The sequence below is a fragment of the Podarcis pityusensis genome, assembly GCF_964106645.2.
Source record: "Podarcis pityusensis genome assembly, chromosome: 3".
NCBI lineage: Eukaryota > Metazoa > Chordata > Lepidosauria > Squamata > Lacertidae > Podarcis > Podarcis pityusensis.
In genome coordinates, this window is record NC_138026.1 from 82,315,486 (window position 1) to 82,336,309 (window position 20,824).

Below are 20,824 nucleotides of genomic sequence, written 5' to 3' on the forward strand. Positions count from 1 at the left end.
CTGGCTGAAACGATTTTATTTTATTTTGTCTGTTGGTTGGAATCCTTTAAAAAAACAACAACTAAGAATGGGGAAAGCATTTTTTATCATTAAAAGTTAAACGGATTTGTAGAGGAATGAAAACTGCATGCCATTGTGTTCCTCACATTTTACAAAGTTGTGTGTACTATGTTTAGAGTTCTGGCAATGGTCAGTGAAATTGATACATGGATTTTAAAACTTACATGGAACAACTAAATTTCTAAACAAGAGTTATGGAGTCAACCTTGTTTGCAAATCATACTTGGGTGCTCTTGCCTGGAAGATGTCCGTAGATGCGCAAGAATAATTCCTCGCCCCTTATTTTAGAGAAAGTGTGGAGACAGTAGCACTCTGCACATGTGTAATGGCACCCTTTCCTTAAAAAGTGCCGCACACTCACTTCCTATGAAAACATGTCAGGCTAAAAACTGCAGCCCAACCCACCCGAAATGTTATCACCAGTGGCCCCTGATGTAACTCTTCTTGTTTAAATCAAATTCAAAATCTGTTGTTCTAATTGAAGCAGGTAGTGATAGGTAGCAATGGGGGCGGGATACGGTTCGCACCGGGCACAGGTGTGGTTTACTACGGTACTTGGCTAGCTCTTAAATTCAAAGAGGCTGCAAATTCTAGAGGAGAGTTGATAAATAAACTTAGGGAGCAAAGCCCCGCTCAACAATGCAGGGCCGGCTTCCGAGTCACCCAACTGCCTATTGCGAAGCTTCCCAAACCAAGAGGCCAAGATCTCGGTTTCGGTGCGAGCGATGGGCGGCCTCCCTCCTTAACGGGGCGCCCCTCCGCCCGGGCAAACCGGGAGCGCGCGCTGCGGAGCGCCGGGGCGGAGGCGAGGCGGCGAGCACGCGCAGGCCGGGCCCGGCCGGCCTCTCTCCTCAGTCGCTGCGTCGTCGGCCATGGCGGCGGCGGCGGCGGCCTCGCAACGGGATCCTGCCGGGGACTGGCAGGACTTCTCGGGCTTCCAGCCCCCGGCCGAGGAGAGCGGCTGCCCGGAGGCCCCGGCGACGTGTCGGGAAGGGGGCTCTTGGGGCGGCGGAGGAGGAGGCAACGACCTGGCGGCCCAGCTGCCGCTCTGCTTCCAGGCGCCGCCGCCGAGCTGCGCCGAAGGGGAAGCGCGGGTCCCGCCGAGGCCTCTCAGCGACCAGAGCGCGCTGCACGAAGACGAGTGAGTGGCCGGGCCGGGGACCCTTCCGGGGAGGGTGCGTGACGGGCCCGCCTCCCCCCCAGGCCGGTGTGGCCTTTTCGGGACGGGTGCATAGTTTGGGGGGCAAATATTAACGCCCTCGGGGAGCGTCGGCCCTCAGAGGCTTCTCCCCGCGAAGAGCTGGCGGTTGGGGATAAGGGGCTGCTGGGAGCGCAGAATCGCCCCCTCGAGGAGGCGGGAGGGAGCTGCGCCGCCCTCTGCATTCCCCAGCACTGCGCGGTCCCCGAGGCCCTTGAGGAAGACGTCGGAATGCAACACTAGGGTTGGTTGGGCAACGTTCGGCGAGCTCGGCCTTTTGCTCGTGAGGGGGGGTTGCTCGGAGGCTCAGAGCGGTTTCCTGTAGGTATCGTGCCAGCTTGCGCGTGCCAAGGGTTGGACTAGATGACCCGTGGGGACCCCTTCCAACTCTGCCATTCTATGAAGCTTCTTTAGTACGTCAGGACTCGGCCACGCAGGCAAGCTTTTTTCTAGTCCCCCAGAACCGGGTTCCAGTTTACAGCGGGGACTTCACTATCTGGTGGAAGGAGAACTATCTGTGCGCAGAAAACTGCCCTTTGATTTATTTAAGGAGAGGCCCTTTACAAACCCGTCCAGTCCCAGAAGACGTGTTGGCTCTGCATGTTTACTCGCTGCATTCAGTGGGGCTTATTCCTGGTCAAAAGATTGCAGCCTCAGGCAGGGGAAGCTTCCATATACAGACATGATTTGTTGCTTCTAAACCATAATATTTGAGAACCAGCTTGTCAGTGTTCTTAAAACCTCTTGCTCACTAGTGGTTTCTCTTTAAAGTCTGTGGAACTTTAACTTTGTCTTTTTATGTTGTTTGCTTTTTAGCAGTTTGTCATCTGCTCTGATTTGTTCTCCAATACAGTTAATCCTCTCTCATTAGATTCTCTGTTTAGAAACACATATTCTCTGGGTTGCCCCAAAAGTAGTAAGTCTTTGAGGAATAATTATTCAGAGCTCTTGTGAACTCAGATAACACAGTCCAGTTACTGGAGACAAAAAACATGTCAGCTATTTGTGTTGCTGACTTGCTGGTGAGCTTCCCAGAGAAAGATGATTTGACCACTGTTACAGACAAGAGTACAGTCTAACCGAGCAAGACAATTGTTAGATTCTTGCCTCTGCGCATGCAAAACTAATTGCTGCTGTTATTCACGTATCTACATTGAGGGGGGAAAGTATTTGATCTCCTGCTAAATTTGCCCGTTTGCCCTCTGACGAAGAAATGACCAGTCCATAATATTAATGGTAGGTTTATTGTAGCTGTGAGAGACAGAAGAACAACAGCAAACCCTCCAGAAACCCAGAAGACAAAAGTCAGAGATTGATGTGCATTATAATGAGTGAAATAAGTATTTGATCCCCTGTCAACCAGCCAGATGTCAGGCTACCTGGTATATTCACTGTATGCAACGAGCTGAGATTAGACGCACCTGCTGTAAGGGAGAGGTCTAACCTGTAATCACAGCTCGTTACAGTACCTGTACAAAAGACACCTGTAGACAGAAGCAATCTAGCAGATTCCAAAGTAGCCACCATGACCAAGACCAAAGAGCTGTCCAAGGATGTCAGGGACAAGATCGTAGATCTGCACAAGGCTGGACTGGGCTATAAGACTATTGCCAAGCAGCATGGTGAGAAGATGACAACAGTTGGTGCAATAATTTGCAAATTAAAGAAACACAAAATAACTATCAACCTCCCTTGGTCTGGGGCTTCATGCAAGATCTCATCTCGTGGAGTTGCAATGATCATGAGAACGGTGATGAAGCAGCCCAGAACTACACAGGAGGAACTTGTCAATGATCTCAGGGCACCTAGGACCATGTTGTTGTTGTTTAGCTGTTTAGTCGTGTCCGACTCTTCATGACCGAGAAGAGAACACCTAGGACCATAGTCACCATGAAAACAGTTGGTAACACACTACGCCGTGAAGCACTGAGATCTTGCAGAGCCTGCAAGGTCCCCTTGCTCAAGACAGCACATTTACAGGACCGTCTGCAGTTTGCCAGTGCACATCTGAATGATCCAGAGGAGAACTGGGTGAAAGTGCTGTGGTCAGATGAGACCAAAATCGAGCTCTTTGGCATCAACTCAACTCACTGTGTTGAGGAGAAGGAATGCTGCCTACGACCCCAAGAACACCTTCCCCACCGTCAAACACGGAGGGGGACATATTATGCTTTGGGGGTGTTAAGGGGACAGGACACCTTCACCGCATCAAAGGGATGATGGACGGGACTTGGAGAGGATCTGCAAAAAGCAGTGGGACAAAATACCTCCTGAGATGTGTGCAAACCTGGTGGCCACCTACAAGAAACATCTGCCCTCTGTAATTGCCAAAAGGGTACTAATTGCCACCAAGTACTAATTCATCTTTTGCAAAGGGATCAAATACTTATTTCACTCATTATAATACACATCAATCTCTGACTTTTGTCTTCTGGGTTTCTGGGGGTTTTCCTGTTGTTATTCTGTCTCTCACAGCTACAACAAACCTATCATTAAAATTATGGACTGGCCATTTCTTCGTCAGGGGGCAAATGGGCAAATTTAGCAGGGGATCAAATAATTTCCCCCCTCACTGTATGTTATCACCTTAAAAGGGAATAACCTTAAAAGGGAACACTGTATGTTATTACCCAGCAAGGGAAATCCACATGCAGAAGCAAGTATACTTCCATGGACACATAGGCATTATAAATGTGCATCATGAAATCCATCTGGGTCCCATTGAACTGGCTGGATATAGCTTTTTATTTACCTAAGGGTGGGGGGTAGGAATGAGTATTACCATCTGGGCCACAGCTTGTTGCACACAAGTAAGGATGGGTTAGGGCCATTCCATCTTAGCTGAGAGATTCATTTTTATTGTTATGTATGTAGTTCCAAAATGTTTGATTTTGGAACCACTGTGGGATTCACCTGGTTAATGCATTTTTAAAACCACAGTGTTGCTCAGTATATTTGTCAGATTTAATATAGTAGTTGCTGTATAGCTTGAAGGCTAAAATATAATTTATTTTCCCCCCTCAGGATTTGGAATGCTCTGACAGATAATTATGGTAATGTAATGCCAGTTGACTGGAAGTCTTCACACACCAGAGCACTGCATTTGCCAACACTGAATCTTTCTGAAAAGGGAGTAAGTACACGCCTACAATACTTTCTGAACAGCTTTCTCTTGAATGCTTGATGCTGTGGCACATAACCACAATGTTGTTGCATCATTTGTCAAATAAAGGAACTTTTGACATAAATTCTCAATATCCTGTTTCCATCCTGAGGCTGCCTCTTAAAAAATATATCTGCCAAATTTCTATCATTAGAAATGAGAGTCGACGTATTTACCTCTTTGCCTTGGCCTTTTGACACTTGAGTTGTATATTTTCAGCACCCACCCTATTTTTTGTGACTGCGGATGAACAGTGGGTAATAAATTAAAGTATTAATATTTAACATTTACTTCACTCTTGCAGTTGTGTGCAGACTTTTATGCAATGTTATGTAAGTTCTATTTAAGTTAGTGGCTGTTTGTTTATATTTGTTCATCGCTTTTTCGAAAAAAAATTAAGCGACTTAGAACGTATTAAAATACTGAACCATGCTGTTTTGTTTCCACTGCTTTGCAGTGCAATCCTATGCATGTTTACTGAAAAGTAAGTTCCATGGAGTTGTGGGGCTCTGAGGTCAGTGGGTTTAGGATTGCCTTTGGTTTAAAGTGATCACGTATTTCTTGGAAGGATTTAGGATCCCAAAACAATAGTTGGGATTTGGCACATAATGTCTTGATGCTTTTAATAATGATTTTCTTACTCTTCTTTTTGTTATATAGGTTAATGACAACATGAACCTTGACTTATCAGATGATGAAGAGTTGAGAGAGCAACTAGACATGCATTCTATTATAGTTTCCTGCATCAATGAAGAACCACTCTTCACAGCTGAGCAGGTAAAGAACGGAAAGCACCCATGCAGCTTTGATAACAGCACCTGGTTATGAAGCTTCTTATCTCTCTAATGGAAGAAATACTAAACACACTTGGAGACAAACTATAGGAATGCAGGAATGTAACCCAAAGTCCAGCCTTTGCTATCATATTGTAATTTTGTTTGGATTTACAGGTATGCTTCCTTCTCATAAAAAGACACAAATGAAATATCAGGAGAAGATTTGCCTCATATGACAATATTTTATATTGAAGGAAAATGCTTAGAAAGTTATCGTTAAGTTTTGAAAATCAGCCCTGAATGTTGTGTCTTTGATTTTCTATAACTCTGTGTTTGTGTGTTTACTTTGAAAGGTGATTGAAGAAATAGAAGAAATGATGCAGGAATCTCCAGATCCAGATGATGAAGAAACACCAACCCAGTCAGACCGCCTGTCCTTACTGTCCCAGGAAATTCAAACGCTTAAGAGATCTAGTACAAACCACAATTATGAAGAACGTAAGGAATCCTTCTGCTGTATTTTGCATTTGATTTCCTCTTCTTACAAACTGTTCAATGTTTGAAAGAGCATTTCACTTCTATACACACAGTTAGGCATGATTTTCATTAGATGCCTTGATTGCATGATTTGTCTGAAGAGGTCAGAACAGTAAGTCATATGTTTCTGATCTGTCAAAATAAAACATTTTCCAGAACACTTTCCTGCATTTTGTCAGGATTCTTTTTGCTTTTTTTGGAGCTTGCCTGATTATGGAATAGTTTGCAATGAGCTGGGATTCTTCTGAAGACCTTTATGCTCCAGTGTACTGCAATGCCATCTTCACATAACAGGGTTTTGTCTGTAAAGGCTAATGCCTGTATGGCACTGATCTCCATCTGGATATAATAAATATTATAAGGAAACTTTTTAAAGCAAATCCCAGTTTGTGTAACATACAGAAGTTTGCCTCATATACCCAAAAGTGATATTCTCCCCCCCCCCCCAAAAAAGTATTTTCCAGTATAGAATGATGAACACCTGATTTACCATGTTTCAATTTATTATGTTTGCCTATTTTTCTCTTGGTAGTTTCGCTGTTATGTTGTCTACAGATAAGGCCAAGTGGAAGTGGAAGCAGACTGTATTTGGTGATGCGCATGTCTGTAGTTCTCTGTAGAAATACAGTCTTGAGGAATTTTAGTTATTCAGGATAACTAAACGTTTTTCTGCCCCATCCTGATAGGCTTTCTCCTCCTATAAGCAGCTATTGAGTAGGACAGATGTACACGTTGTCCTTAAAACTGGTGACACCTCTTGAAAATAGCATTTGAATTCTTCTGGTCAATAGTCAGGGATGATGCAAGTAGTCCAACAACACTTGGAAGGTGATTGCTTGTCCACCCCTGATATGCACCATCACATGTGAAGTGAGTTGCAGTTGCGGAAGAGTGTTTCATCATAAGTTCATAGATTTGGCAGCTGTTGCTCTTTGGGTGCATTTGTTAGGAGCAAAGTATTGGATCTATGCTGCTTTTGATATGCATTATTATACGCAACATACTTTTTTGTTCTCTTTGGAAAACAGGTGTGAAAAATCTATCTGTGACAGAATTAAATGATCTGTTAGAAGAGATTGAGACCGCCATCAAGGACTACTCTGAGGAGCTAGTACAGCAGTTGGCACTACGAGATGAGCTGGAATTTGAGAAGGAAGTAAAGAACAGCTTCATCTCTGTCCTTATTGAAGTACAAAACAAACAAAGAGAACAGAAGGAAATGGCAAAGAAGAAAAAGAAACTGAAAAATGGCAGTCCTCAGAATGGCAAGCAAGAGAGGAGTCATATGCCTGGAACAGTAAGAACATTGTCCTTTGTGTCTGTAGATATAAACCAAATTAGAATTTTAACTCTAGTTGATCACTTTCTATCTACGTCTTACTTCTTAAAGTATATACAGCTCCTGTCTTTCTGGTTGCCATTATTGGGGAATCTCATAGCTTCTGATTAGCAACTATGACTTCATCAAACTGTAACAGTTATACATTTACAGTGGGCTCTATTCAACATAGTGCTAATCCTTGCAATAGTACAACAATTCAGTCAAATACTTAGAAGTTGTACTCCTTATGGATAAACACTGCACTTACTATGTTCTAGGCAATGCATACTGTACATGCTCTGTTTTACCTGCTTGAGCAACTTGTAAGGAGTAAAGAGGAATGATACTGCCCTGGGAATTCAGAAAATGATGGAAACCTCTCAGTCTAAAATCTAGAAATCCGAAGTACAGAGGTCTTGGTAGTAATTTTTCATTAGAGTGATTACAGAAATGGAATAGAAGTTAAGTTGTGCACAAGGATGCAGAACTGTTGGACAGATTTCAGTAACTGTCATTGCAACAGCATACATACCCTTTGCCATATAAAGTTTTCCACATATCCCATCACCTTTCATTAGCCTTCTTTTTTCTCAATTCTGTATGTCTTCTATGTCCTGCTCAAGCCTCTGCCTCCTCCAGTTGCTCAGGGATCACACATTATTTTGCCAGTGTTGTCATTAGCATGTAGAGGCCCCTCAAAACCCTTTTCCAGGTAGACTACGACTTAGAGATGCGGGAGTACGTACCATATACAGCGCATCCTCTTAATGTCAGGGACTTTGGGGGACCAGAAAGATCCTGCCACAGATTTTAGTAAGATCTGTGCTTAGTAGGATTGTGCTATAGTGTCAAGTAAGCTTTGCCTCAAGGCATTATACCTTCATTAAAAATAAAAAAAATAGCTAGGGAGTAGGTGCCTAATGAAAGATATTTATGAAGGTCTTCATGTATAAATAATATTGCCATAAAAAGGACAGAGCACTTTTAATAGTAAATGCATAAATAACAGCATTAATAGACTCTGCATTGGCCAGGAGATTGTTTAGTCATAAGCTTTGTTAATTTTAGGAGGAATAGGAACATGTACCATAAGTGACTGTCATTTTAAAGGTCAATCTGCTTCAGAGAGAAGTGTACAGATGCTCAAACATCATGTGCTAGAGCACCAAGGAGTTTCTAGTTGAACCCTAGAGATGCGTCCAAGGCACAGTCTTTTTCGCTACCTTTGTTCACATGTATCATGTGTACCATTTACATGTGATGCAATCTGCATGTCTTTTTACTTGAGTACGGTATCTAAGTTCAAAAAGTGGCCCTAATCGCAAGTGGTACAAAGGATGAGAGAGGTTCTGGCATTGCACAGGGCCTTGTGGCCTGCTTATCTTTGAGAGGGGCTTGAGGAGATGCAGGAGGACAGCCGGGAGCTGCCCCTAAATGCTACCCTCCCTTTTGCAACCTCTTTATGCTGCTCTATGTAGGAAAAAGGTCTGTTGGTATGCAACTCCTCTTTCTGGTATGCAACTCCTCTTTCTGCTCCCCTCCTCAGCCGAGGCAAGAGTAGTTTCGAGAGGGGTGCTTTTTGCATTGGAAGGATTTCCAGCTGCAGTCTCTGCAAAAGATGCTGGAACTAAAAATGTTGTATAAGATGGAGAACATCTGGTATACAAAACAATTGGGTTTGGAACGGGGGCGGGGACTTTTTCAGCCTGAGGGCCACATTCCATTAGAAGGTGGAGCTGGAGGTGAAACTATTAATATAAATGTTATATTTGTATAGTAAGCTAGTTTTTAATCACATTTGCATACCCCTCTCTATCCTCCATTAGGACAAGCAGGAGGTATTATCAGTGCTCAAGTGCACATTTCAGCCAGGCAAGAAACACATGGGGTGCAAAGCAGGGCCAGTGAGTGGTGTGGCCTAGGGAAAGTGCCAGGTGCCAAACAGAGAGACCTGGAGGGCTGCATTTGGCCCCCAAGCCTGAGATTCCCCACCTGTGGGTCGTAAAATAGAAACTAAGCTGATGTGTTAATAAAAATCAATGGTCCCTGTGCACCTGCACATTTTTGGCCTGCATGAGAAAATGTCTTGCATTCAAAGCAGTCAAAGCAGATGGTTGGTTTTATTCACGTTGCAATCATTAATTACCTTTTTGTGTCAGTGGGGAGGTCAGAACAGAGAAAGGTAGAATACAAACACGTGACTGCCACTGGCATCAAACCATGTTACGGGATACACATGCAGACCTTTGTTGTTGTTTAGCCATTTAGTCGTGTCCGACTCTTCATGACCCCATGGACCAGAGCACGCCAGGCATTCCTGTCTTCCACTGCCTCCCACAGTTTGGTCAAACTCATGCTGGTGGCTTTGAGAACACTGTCCAATCATCCTGTCCTCTGTCGTCCCCTTCTCCTTGTGCCCTCAACCTTTCCCAATATTAAGGGTCTTTTCCAGGGAGTCTTCTCTTCTCATGAGGTGGCCAAAGTATTGGAGCCTCAGCTTCATGATCTGTCCTTCCAGTGAGCACTCAGGGCTGATTTCCTTCAGAATGGATAGGTTTGATCTTCTTGCAGTCCATGGGACTCTCAAGAGTCTCCTCCAGCACCATAATTCAAAAGCATCAATTCTTCGGCGATCAGCCTGCTTTATTGTTCAGCTCTCACTTCCATACATACATGCAGACCTTACCCAGTACCAATCTCCCCATGTACATTCACATGTGCTATACACACAGCACCCTTTTAAATGCAAGGGATCCAGTCAAGAAGGTGACTTACCAGTGGGACTTGTTTTTACGCATGACATGCCTATTGGGACAACTAAGTATACGTTTTTTTATTTAGGTTTTAAGTGTTCTTCTTTATTCTACATGCTGCATATTAATTTAATGGTTGGTGTGAATAAAGTAAAAGACTAGCTACTATAGCAAGGGTGAGGAACTGGATCCAGCCAGAGGGCCAGATCCAGAAGTAGTGAACCCTCCATAGGTTAGTTTGACAGGTGGGCAAACATCAGGTGTCTGAAGCTTTAGGCTGTGGCTTGCAAACAAGTCTGTTTTATGACATTTAGCATCTCACATAATTCATGTAGAAAACACTTTGGTATCAGGTCTGTGTTTATAAAATTGTACTAATGGTCCTATTTCTAAATTCTATAGTTTTTTGCTAAAGAACTAAATATTGAAAAAGTAAGTTTTTCTCCGCTTAAACTGCAGTTGCATTTATTCATTCCTAACAGCTTGTCTCTGTCATTTACCTTGCTTGCATCTTTAGTAAATCCTAACTAATAGCTTTTAAATTTTTCTGTTCTCCCTTCCCTTTTCCCTTCTGCCATGTTCTTGCTCCCTATAGCGGTTCAGCATGGAAGGGATCTCAAATGTTATTCAGAATGGCTTCCGTCAAACGTTTGGAAACTCGGGTGGAGAAAAACAGGTGCTGGGCTATCCTCTGACGCTTTGTTTTTTTCCTTGTGCTATCCTTTCTGTCTTTATATAAATCAAGGCCTTAAAAAGCTGGCAGCGGTAGCATTTTCAGACTACAAGTGATCACCGGAGAGGGGGAGGGGATATTAGCATGCTTACTCGCGTCTTCTCTGCCTTCAAGGCTATGATTTGTTTGCAAAGGTTTTCTTTCCTCGGTAGTTAAAGAGCAGACAAGCCTTGATATGCACAGAAAAATTGCAGCAAATGAACAATTTCCCTCTAGGGTTCATTTAACCTCTGAAAATAAAATATAGGCATCAGCATAATACATACTTGGAATGAACTGCATGCATAAGAAATCAGCAGTAGAAGGTCATGTCAGCTTAAATACTTCAGCACAAGAAGAAAGAAATGCATGGAAATAGTATATAGTAAATAAGACTAGCAACTTCCAATAGGTTTAAAGCCTCTTTATTATGGATTCTAAAACATCGCGTGTTTCCTTGGACAATTTTTTATTTCATTTTAAGCAAATATATATGTAATCCACAATCCAAAGGGATATTAAATGCCATAAATACTTTTTTTCTCCAAACAATTTATTATTATTATGTTTTATATCCCAATGTCAGATTGCTAGACTGTATTATAGTATTGAAAAGGTATGTCTAAACAACTTTACAATAATCAGGGTGGACTAGATGACCCTAGGGGTACCTTCTAACTCTACAATTATGTGGTTCTATTGAAGAAGTGTGTATATAGAGTAGTGATCAAAAACTGCCACTATATAGTATTGACACAAATGACCTGTAAGTACTAGGTGTGTATGTGATTTTGGCTGGCTTTTATGACCAGGCATATTTGTTTTAGATCAGACCCACAGCTAGTGCTGTGCTCATATTTCCATGAGGATCAAATTGTTTAAAAGACAAGACACACAATTTTTTTTACTAAACACACTCTCATTTTAAAAATCTCAGATAGAACATGTACTTCTATATTTGTACAGGCTTTAAATAAAGGTAACAAAAACAATTCTGAGACAGATGGTATAAGACAAGGTAGCTTTCTATGTACACATTTCATAGTCTGTGGTTATCTTTTTAACAATATTAAAATCATTGGACAGCTTCTCTTTGCAGTTAGCACCACTTAGCATAAACATTGGAGTGAGTAGTGACAATAGGATTTGGAGAGGGTAAAATCTAATTTTGACCAGCCCTCATCTTGGAGAGTCCTGAAGAGAGGCTGGGAACTTTAGAACTCTTTAAATCCTGGGTCCCTAAAGAATATGGAAGGTAGAAGAGCAGTGATAAAAACAAGGTTGAAGGTTCAATCCCTGTATGGGACAGCTGCATAGAAACATAGAGTTGGAAGGGAACCTGAGGATCATCTAGTCCAACCCCTGCAATGTCTGAGCACACAGCTGTCCCTTACGGGGATCGAACCCTCAACCTTGGCATCCACCACACTTTAATCAACTGAGCTGGATGGCCCTCATAGTCCCTTCCAACTATAATTCTATTGGGTCAGCCTGGATAGCTCAGTTGGTTAGAGCGGTTTGCAATCTAAGACCAGAAGAAGGCCATGGAGCTAAAATGAATGAGCTGGGGTCTTTTGGACTGCTGTGTATGTTGTCAGTGTCCCCAGTGGAGCCCATTCCAAGCAGTCCCTGCCAGTGCTTCCATGGTAGTCCTGATACTAGACGAATACAATCCGTTTGCACACTGAGCTCCTGCAGATGCCTAGATCTCTGTTCAACTTGGTGCTTGCAAATTAAGCCCTTCTGTTGAAATAAATGCCCAACTTATTGGCAGAGAACTCTGTGGCTGCAAAAGCCCATGCACTACTTATCAGTCTCTGAACTGGAGCAAAGTTTGTATCAACTTTTGGTGTGGGCAGAGTTTTGAAAGGAGGGGCTGTGTGACATTTGCTGAGCACGGTTTGGGGTCTCCAATATTGTTTGCTGTCAGAACCTTCAACATTGTTTTAGAAGCTCATCGTAAGGTATGTGTACTATGTACATTAATTTGACACCACCTCTGTAGTTTGCAAAATAAGTATTTTACTAGTTTGATAGCTATCTCAAATACAGAGATGCTAACATGCATATTTCTTTTTCTAGAATTTTAAAATGCATAATGCTTCTTTTCATTCTAAGGTATTCTGCTTCAGGCAGCAGCTTCTCAGTCATTTAGGCTGCAGTCCTGAACATACTTACAGGGGAATAAGTGGTTGAACATAGCAGGACTTTCATATAGCTCAGTCAGTAGAGCATGAGACTCTTAATCTCAGAGTTATGGGTTTGAGCCCCACATTGGGCAAAAAAGTCCTGCATTGCAGGGGGTTGGGCTAGATAACCCTCGTGCTGTGATTCTGTGAATAAACTTGTATAGGGTTATGCTATTTATTATATTCTTACCATGGGGGGGGGATACTCTGTGTATGTTGCCATAGGTTAACAAGTCAATTGGTTTCAATGGTTGAAAGAGTTTTAAGATGTTATTTGCATCGGTACAGCTCTGCATATTGTCTTGTGACCTATTGGCAAGGAGGGCTTCTTTATTTCTGAAATCCCCAAGAGTTCAGTTTTGGGTTTGAGAGTCTACAAAAAAAAAACCAATGAATGCCAAATTTGAAATTATGGAGCAAAAAAATATTGCCAGTAAAAGCTTCAAAAGAAACATGTTCAGTTTTCTGAAATCTGTATATTTATTCAAACCAATTTGAACTAAATTCAGATGTGGATAATGTAAGCCCATGTATTGGGAACAACTGTGTTTAAAGTTGAAATACAAATTGGAAAGACTTGAGTAGTGGGTGGGTGTCTGCCATAAAACATTACTACTACTGCTACTATTTTCCATTACTATTATTACTACTACACACTTCTGTGTGGCAATAATAAAACGTGCCACCAAAGGAAAAATGCTGAAGAACTAGAGACAGAATGCTGATTGAAAGCACCTTGCTTCTTCAGCAGCACAAAGGAGCTGCAGTGGAAAAGAATATCTAGCTTCAGAGATGCCTGTCCAAGCAAAATGGGCTATGTCCACAAAGTGAAAGCAAATAAGGGCTGTTCAGTAGTTGGGCAGCTCAGCTCCCTGGACCTGTTGCCACTGCCACTGAGTAAGCCTGCATGCAAGTGCATAGGGGAAGCTAGCACACAACCTTTCCTGGAAGCAGCTGTGGGAGCTGGGCCTGCCAGAATGCGATTTCACTCATCCAAATATATTTGGGTGTGTTCCTTGGTATGGATGCTGGTCAGTTGGTTACACTAACTCTTTTCACAATTCATGCAGCAAGTCATTCCATGGAGGCACCTCCCAAAACACACACACACACACACACACACACACAGAGAGAGAGAGAGAGAGAGAGAGAAAGAGAAAGAGAGAGAGTGTTACATATAGTATATCCATGATGAAAAGATCGAGCAGACAATTCCTGAACAAATATAGTAATTATTCTTTATTATTGGCACTTAAAAGATCTGTGGGTGTACATTTGGTTATCCAGGTTATCAAATGCAAAAATAAAATGTGTATACTATCCCATTATAACTTCCTTACAGTGCAGAAAATCTCTAAAAGGAAGAGTTTGGCTAACTACAATGTGTCATATCCAACAGTGTCCATTGGCATAAGGAATCCGTCAGAAGAATGAGAGAGCACAACAATTTTCAGCATTTTGTCTGCATCAAATCTGCTTTGCGGAATCACCAGAAATGGTTTCTGTCCTCATTCAGCAAACAGATTCTTTCCATTAGTGAGGGAATGGACACCTTTGGATGCTACCTTGTAAACAGTATTCAGGAATTTAAGATCAATTTTGACACACTGTATTGACACACATCATTTTGTTGCTTTCTAGAATATATTTGAATTGGCTTCATTGTGTTTAGATAGAATTTAACAGATCTGGTTTGTACATAATGAGATATATTTATCGTATGACTGTAAACTGGAAGTTGTGCCCAGAATCACTGATGCTATTTAGTAATCATTGCATTCATTTGGCAGTACCTGACAACAGTTATTCCTTATGAGAAGAAAAGTGGACCTCCATCAGTTGAAGATCTCCAAACATTAACAAAAAGTAAGTATATAACAGTGACTACTTTGAAAAGTCAAATTCTACATTATTTTCTCTGGTGTCCGGAAGAGTCAGTGGGGTTGCACATCTCCCAGTGTATCATTGGAGGAAAATTGCATTAGAAAAGCAAGCATTTTATGTTCTAGACTCTGAAATAACTAAAAAATGCATGGAGTTGATCAGCAGCCATATGCTTGTTCATGTTACCCAGAGAGGCTATTAACTGCCCCATGGCACAGAGATCAAATGAAGACTTATTTAAAAGGTTGTATCCTTCCTGCATCTTTTGGTGAAATCAGTGTTATTCCCGAGCTCTGATATGCATTAATATTCTGAAACTGGTAGAACTAACTTCTACTGTTTAGCTTTAATCAGCCAGGAAGTTCAGGTACATAATATGTTTAAGCCAAATTTCTTCAGGTTCGCTGTCTGCATCCCAAGGTAGCAGTAACTTCCAAGCAAATAGTTGTCCGATTCTCCTGAAACATTTCTTCTCCAGATTGTTTTTCTGTATTAAGTACTTGGCAAGGGTCACAGCCATAGTAATGAAGAACTATCCTTTTCTCCATTCATACAGTTCAGAGGAGGCACTGTCTAAAGAGTTAACGGTATTGTTTTCCACTGACTAGCTGCAACTTGATTCTTGACTCAGTAACAGACTTCCAGACTCTCCTTGCTAACACTGTGTGGCAGGCCTCAAAACATTTATTTAGAGCACTAGACTCTTAGCTATTGATATACAAATATTTCAGAACGAAACAGTAAATGTGCTACAATCCAGTATAATTCTACATATTTACTCTTAAATATTAAGGAGGTTGGGATGTGTTCTTCATAAAAGTTGCCCATTATTTAACTTCTCTGTCTAGAGAGCTTTTAATTATAAAATGATTGTTTTAAAAAAAGAAATCAGAGAGGCTGGCTGATGCCAACACTTGAGTTGTAAACTTCCCGCAAGAGAAATTTTTGTTCCCTGTACATTTTTGTATAGAATTTAAGAAAGCCACCTTTTTGGAAATTCATTAGCTGCAATTTGCATTATCACAGAATTGGTGTCCCTATTTGTAAATAGTCCAGATAATGTAAACAGCAGGCTTTTTGCCATTACTGGACAGTCTGAATAGATTGTATCGAATGATTTAACAGAGTAACTGTGCTTAGATTCAGAATGCTATATTATGTTTAAAGTTTTTGAATTCATTCAAAAATACTTTCAAAGGCTTATGTCTTAACCAAGTTTTTTTTTTAATCTTCCAAATTCTTAAACACATTTTTGCATGCTTCCGACTCTTCGAGCAGCTTCCCAATTGCAGCTTGCTTTCTTGGAAATTGGAGGCACTTGCCTACCCAAGTTCTTACTGGATTTGCAGTGGGTTCAGTGTTCCTTAGGCATGAATTAAAACCCTGTAGGCATGAATGTCTTTTACATTCCAAGAGTTCTTTCTTAAAAAGAAAGTGGTGGTTCGAGCAACCAAAGTGGATAATGGCTACTTTTGTAGAAGGATCTTAGGAACCATCTTTTTGGCACCACATATAAATCCTTCTTATTCTTTTATGAAGGCACTAAAGGATTAATTACAGATATTAATCTGTTTGTTTGTTTTTCAAGTGAGGCTTCTAGAAACTGACAAAAGGTTGTGTTTGATCTCAGCACATTGAATTTTATATTTCAGTAAGGAGAAAACATGTCCCATGTCCCTAAAGTTCCATTTAGATAGCTTTTCTTCTAGGGTAGATTCTCATCTCTTCCTCTCCAGCAGAAAATCCAGATACGGCATTGAACATTGATTCACATATATTGATCCGAAAGGGAAATAGTAAAATTATCCTTGCCGCTTGGCAGGTTAGTACAAGTGGCCAGTTTACCAAATTACCAGCATCTGTTGGTTTCTAGACCTATTGTGGGCAGGGGTTGTTTTGAATGCACTTGAGAAATAATTATTTTGGTGCATTGAGGACAAGGCAGCCAGGAAGTGAGCTATCTACCACTTGATGACTATGGAGCGCAACGCTAAAGACTCCAGCTTCCAATACTGCAGCTGGGCACCCCTGCCCTTGTACCCTGAGAACTTGGGGGACATTTGTGGGGTCCCCAGGCAAGTAGTGCTATCATGGAAAATGAACCCTATTATTAGAGATTAATAGAACAGTCCACTTTGTTGAGGAGACATACATTTGATTAAAACTATGGTTGTTTAATGTTCTTATCCATGGTTGACTTGGATGAAAGTGGGGGGAGGGGGTGAAATAATGTGCACAATAACCTTCAATACAGTTGCTCTAATGAGGGGTTTCTAAACAGTTGTCAGTGCACTTCTTTTAGGTAGGAGACTACGTGCCTGTAAAAATACAGTTAAAATCACACCTTATCTAGCGCAGTGCATTGCAATTGCTACAACAGGCAGAAAAATCATTAAATGGTCCACCAAGACCCTTCGGCAATTTTCCAGTAGTTTGTGTGAAAAGGGTTTGGAAAGCACTGCTCTAAATGCCATGTTTATATTGACTAAGTTGGTGCTTCTTCCACTGATCATCTTCTCCACATTTTACAGTTCTTCATGCCATGAAAGAAGACAGTGAGAAAGTGCCAAGCTTATTAACAGACTACATTTTGAAGGGTGAGCTAGTCTTGCATCTTTTTTTAAAAAATGTTAATTTGTAGAGTATGAAATATTTCTACATTTCAAGGCTTTTATCCATTCAGGCTTTTGGCCAATAATTTTATAAAGCCATTTCACTACTAGTTTTAACTGCTGTCTGCAGCATATTACAGTGTTTTTAAAACTTGTTTTATGTAATATAATTATTGTGAGCTGCCCTGGGGTCCCTTTGGAGAGGAAGGGTGTGAGATGTGAATTTGAAATAGTAAATAAATCAAAACACTCTGCTGGCTTCACGAATGGAGTAGGTGAAGACACATAGATGGGGAGAGCTCTGGGATGTGGAGATTAAACATTGGGTGCAGAGACTTAAAAGTCATTTGTCTGTGCTTTGGAAATGGTTCAAAGGGCAACGCTTCCTCACACCAGTATTTTATAGGGGTTGTAAACAACTTGCCACATGGAAAAGCTGCTCTCGTGAAATATGCCAGCACTAAAAGCTATGTTGCTCATGTCTTAATGAGACCTATGCAATGTTTGAGAAGGTTCTAGAGAATTGTTACATATTCCTCATTAACTGTTTAACTGGTATTCTTATAGAAGCTGACAGAAAAGCAGTGTTCTGTTCTACCTGTGCAGTGTTTCAAAGTGGTATTTTAAACTCTCCACCTTGTGTGTGTTTAATTTGTGTGATGGTGTGTGGGGCTGGCCACCAAGTGCATAAAGCGGCAATCACACAAGTTAAATGCGTGCAAGTTGTGAGTCAACTGTAGAGAAATCTTTCCGTAGTAGGAGGATTTTTTAGAAAAGGATTTCTAAGGTTAGGGTGATAACTTGCAGCTGAATAAAAAACAACAATCCATTAAGCTGGTTTTTAGAAAATCCATTTTGTCTTTATCATTTGACTTGTCGAAAAAAAGCAAGTACAACAGTGTAATGCTGTTCACATATCTGGTGCAATACTGCTGCAAAATACTTTTGTGTCAGTTCGATGTAGCAGTAAGAGTATAGGATTTGCATTTGTGCCTGTTGGAATTCAAGGTGTGAGTGCTAGAAATGAACTTTATTGTAGGCTTTGGAAAATTCATTGGGCACTGCAGATATGCAAATAGCACAAATAGGATAGGGGATAAAAAATATAAAATGTTAAAAAATATGTCCTCATACACTTTTTAGAAACAATTATCATATTTCTTTTACTTGTGATTTTTTACTTGGAGTGACATATCAGTACAAATATGTCTAACAAACCAAACAATACCCTAACCAAATATATTTCTTTCAAACCAGCAATGTCCCACATTAGTAAGCACAAAATATAACCTAAAGACCTATATAAAAACAGTTCTCATATCTAGTAGTAACTCCTGTTGCAAGAATCTGAAATGAAACTTTTTATACCTTCTTAAACCAATTGCCCATGCAGTCTGGTGCTGCCAATAAAGCAGAATTTTGAAGAGAGAAACTTTTCACCCGATGCAATGCTTAAGGCTAATCAAATGGAATACAAAAAGTACTTTTAACCCCTTGCTGGCGTAAAGGTTCCTGAACCTAAATAAGTAGGCAGTGGAATGAAAACCAATGGCAAAAAGCAGCAGCAGAGGAACAGCAAAGAAAATTGCTTAAAGCTCTGGCATGCAACAGGGTTGGGAAGGGAAAGGGTTACACCTCTCTTCCATGTCAAGCTTTGTGTAAAATGTGTTGAACATTTGCAAGAGGGAGAAATTGTTCACCTTTCTGGTTGAGTATCTGTTGCAGATTCGACCAAGAATCTCATTAGGTTGACTTAAGGGTGGAAAAGAACTTGACACACGATAACGTTTGTGTGCTATCAAAGAAAAAATATATATATTTGGTGTGGTTTTGAGCTTTGGGTTTTTGTTTCCAACCTTTTGAATTAAAATGTGATTTTAACACTACTTTTATAGTTTATTACCTGCAGGGTAAAGATTTTCTTAATAAAAAACTGTTTTCAGATTAGCACAAAATGTTCATGATACTAAAGAAATATGTACTTTTTCCTCTTTTGATAACCTTAAACCTTACTTCTTCATTTGCTTTTGTGTTGTGCTAGCATTGGTTTGAAAGCTGGATTGCTCTGAGGTTTGTGTCTTTTAGCTCTGAAGCAGGAATGAGGAATATGTAAAGGACATGTCTTGACTCCCGCTGTAATCTGTCAGTGGAGAGAGTACACTTTGCATCAGAGTTGTTCTTTCATTTTTGCTGCATGGAGTATCTGAGAGATCTGCTAGATATCTGGACAATTACTTTTTAAAAGAATTATTCTGTGTCACCTAAGACATGACCTTCTATTTAACTCATTTCTGTAAGTAATTAGTTGATGGTAGTGTGTGTTCCTTTATGGATTTGTTTTGTTTGTGTGATGGGGAATGAGGTCCATATTCATTATGCATAGCAATTGCTTCCTGTGAATTTGGTAACGCTTTTAGAATAGAGATCTCAGCATTCTAGTTTTATTAGCTCATATCTGACACTGTTTTGGGATGAGCCAATCCAAAAATACCTATATGCATATCTTTATTCTTTTGCAGTTTTGTGCCCTACATGAAGAGAGCTGTGTTTGGTGAAAGGCAGCCAGGCTAATTCCTGTGACAAAGGTTGTTCAAAGCCTTTCAGTTTGGCCCTGTGTTCTCATGTATTTACTATTTTCATTGCCTGCTTGGACTTTTGAATCCTGGAGTGAGTCCTCCAGAGTATGTAGAATTCATCCATTATTTTCGTGTGATGTATTTGAGCAGAGAACAAATGCTGTACAGTTTTATCCACATGCATTGTTTTGGCTTTTTAAACAGTATTTTTTACAAACACACGGCATGTAATTATCCTCCACAACAATCTGAGTCTGTGGAAGAACAAGAAACTTTAGTGTAAATAAAAACCTATTACATTAAACAGAACTTTAATAATAACTGCAATAGGTTATTGCATTAAATGTGTAAAATGGCTCAAAAGCTGAACCTGCACTGCAAAATTCGACTGAAGTTCTTCATGGGAGACTCTAGAATAGTGATATGGGAACTAGCACTGAACTTTTTTTTTATGTAAGAGTTAAAAAGAAGTATTGTTGTGTTTAGTGTTACTGTTTACCGATTCTCATCAATTTTTCAGCACTCTACAGAAGTAAAAAGAGGTAGGGTATCATTTTTCCATTACTGGTTGCTCGCTTAATGAGATTACAATTCATCAGGAAGTTATTCTCCGCAAGCCCCACGGAAATGAATGGGATATGTGAAAGACCACAGTCAGCCTTGCATGGGAAATCTTCCTGATTGATTTGTTTCAAATTATTGTCCCATTAATATTGTGCTCGGTATTTTAATTATTTAAATGAATGTAGTTGAATATGAATATCTTGCTGCTATTGTGCTTTTTAGTCCACATGTTAAATGTTTGGTCATAGTATAACATTTTATATGCTGCAGTATATTAATGAACATTTTTAAAAAGACACTGTTGTCCTGTTGTTATTTGATTTTATTTATGTATTGCAGCACAATGTCTGCCCACTGCACTTCTTTTGCTTACGGTGCATAACATACTAACTCCTCTAAAAGGTGGGACTTTGGCAATAACAACAAAATAGAAGTCTCACCAAGTTTTCAAGTGTCTCAGCAGCTACAAAGGATCCTCA

The 20,824-nt window shown here is 40.7% G+C and overlaps 1 protein-coding gene and 1 long non-coding RNA gene across 4 annotated transcripts; one reads left to right on the forward strand and one right to left on the reverse strand.

The window, feature by feature from the left end:
• The first annotated feature begins 878 nt into the window (after positions 1-878).
• Positions 879-20,641, forward strand: FEZ2 (fasciculation and elongation protein zeta 2). Of its 3 annotated transcripts, XM_080997785.1 has the most exons (10): positions 879-1,201; positions 4,283-4,391; positions 5,082-5,198; positions 5,551-5,695; positions 6,763-7,031; positions 10,404-10,484; positions 14,500-14,575; positions 17,125-17,190; positions 19,247-19,275; positions 19,725-20,641. In XM_080997785.1, exons 1-9 carry the CDS (start codon positions 933-935, stop codon positions 19,255-19,257), a joined length of 1,143 nt encoding a protein of 380 aa, XP_080853911.1. In that variant the 5' UTR covers positions 879-932; the 3' UTR covers positions 19,258-19,275; positions 19,725-20,641. The 3 variants fall into 3 exon arrangements, with proteins under 3 accessions (XP_080853911.1, XP_080853910.1, XP_080853912.1); XM_080997784.1 differs by lacking the exon at positions 19,247-19,275 and having other exon boundaries at positions 880-1,201; XM_080997786.1 differs by lacking the exons at positions 10,404-10,484; positions 19,247-19,275 and having other exon boundaries at positions 881-1,201.
• On the reverse strand, positions 7,979-10,393 carry LOC308472723. Its single transcript, XR_013983673.1, has 2 exons — positions 9,737-10,393; positions 7,979-9,299 (listed from the first exon to the last, which is right to left on the reverse strand). It is a non-coding gene; the product is annotated as an uncharacterized lncRNA (long non-coding RNA).
• Positions 20,642-20,824: the final 183 nt, after the last annotated feature.

Coding starts and splice junctions, on each gene's coding strand:
- FEZ2 (XM_080997784.1), top strand. CDS start 933: ATGGCGGCGGCGGCGGCGGCCTCGCAACGGGATCCTGCCGGGGACTGG. Junction 7,032..10,403: donor GGAGTCATATGCCTGGAACA/GTAAGAACATTG, acceptor TGCTCCCTATAG/CGGTTCAGCATGGAAGGGAT. Junction 10,485..14,499: donor ACTCGGGTGGAGAAAAACAG/GTGCTGGGCTAT, acceptor TTCATTTGGCAG/TACCTGACAACAGTTATTCC.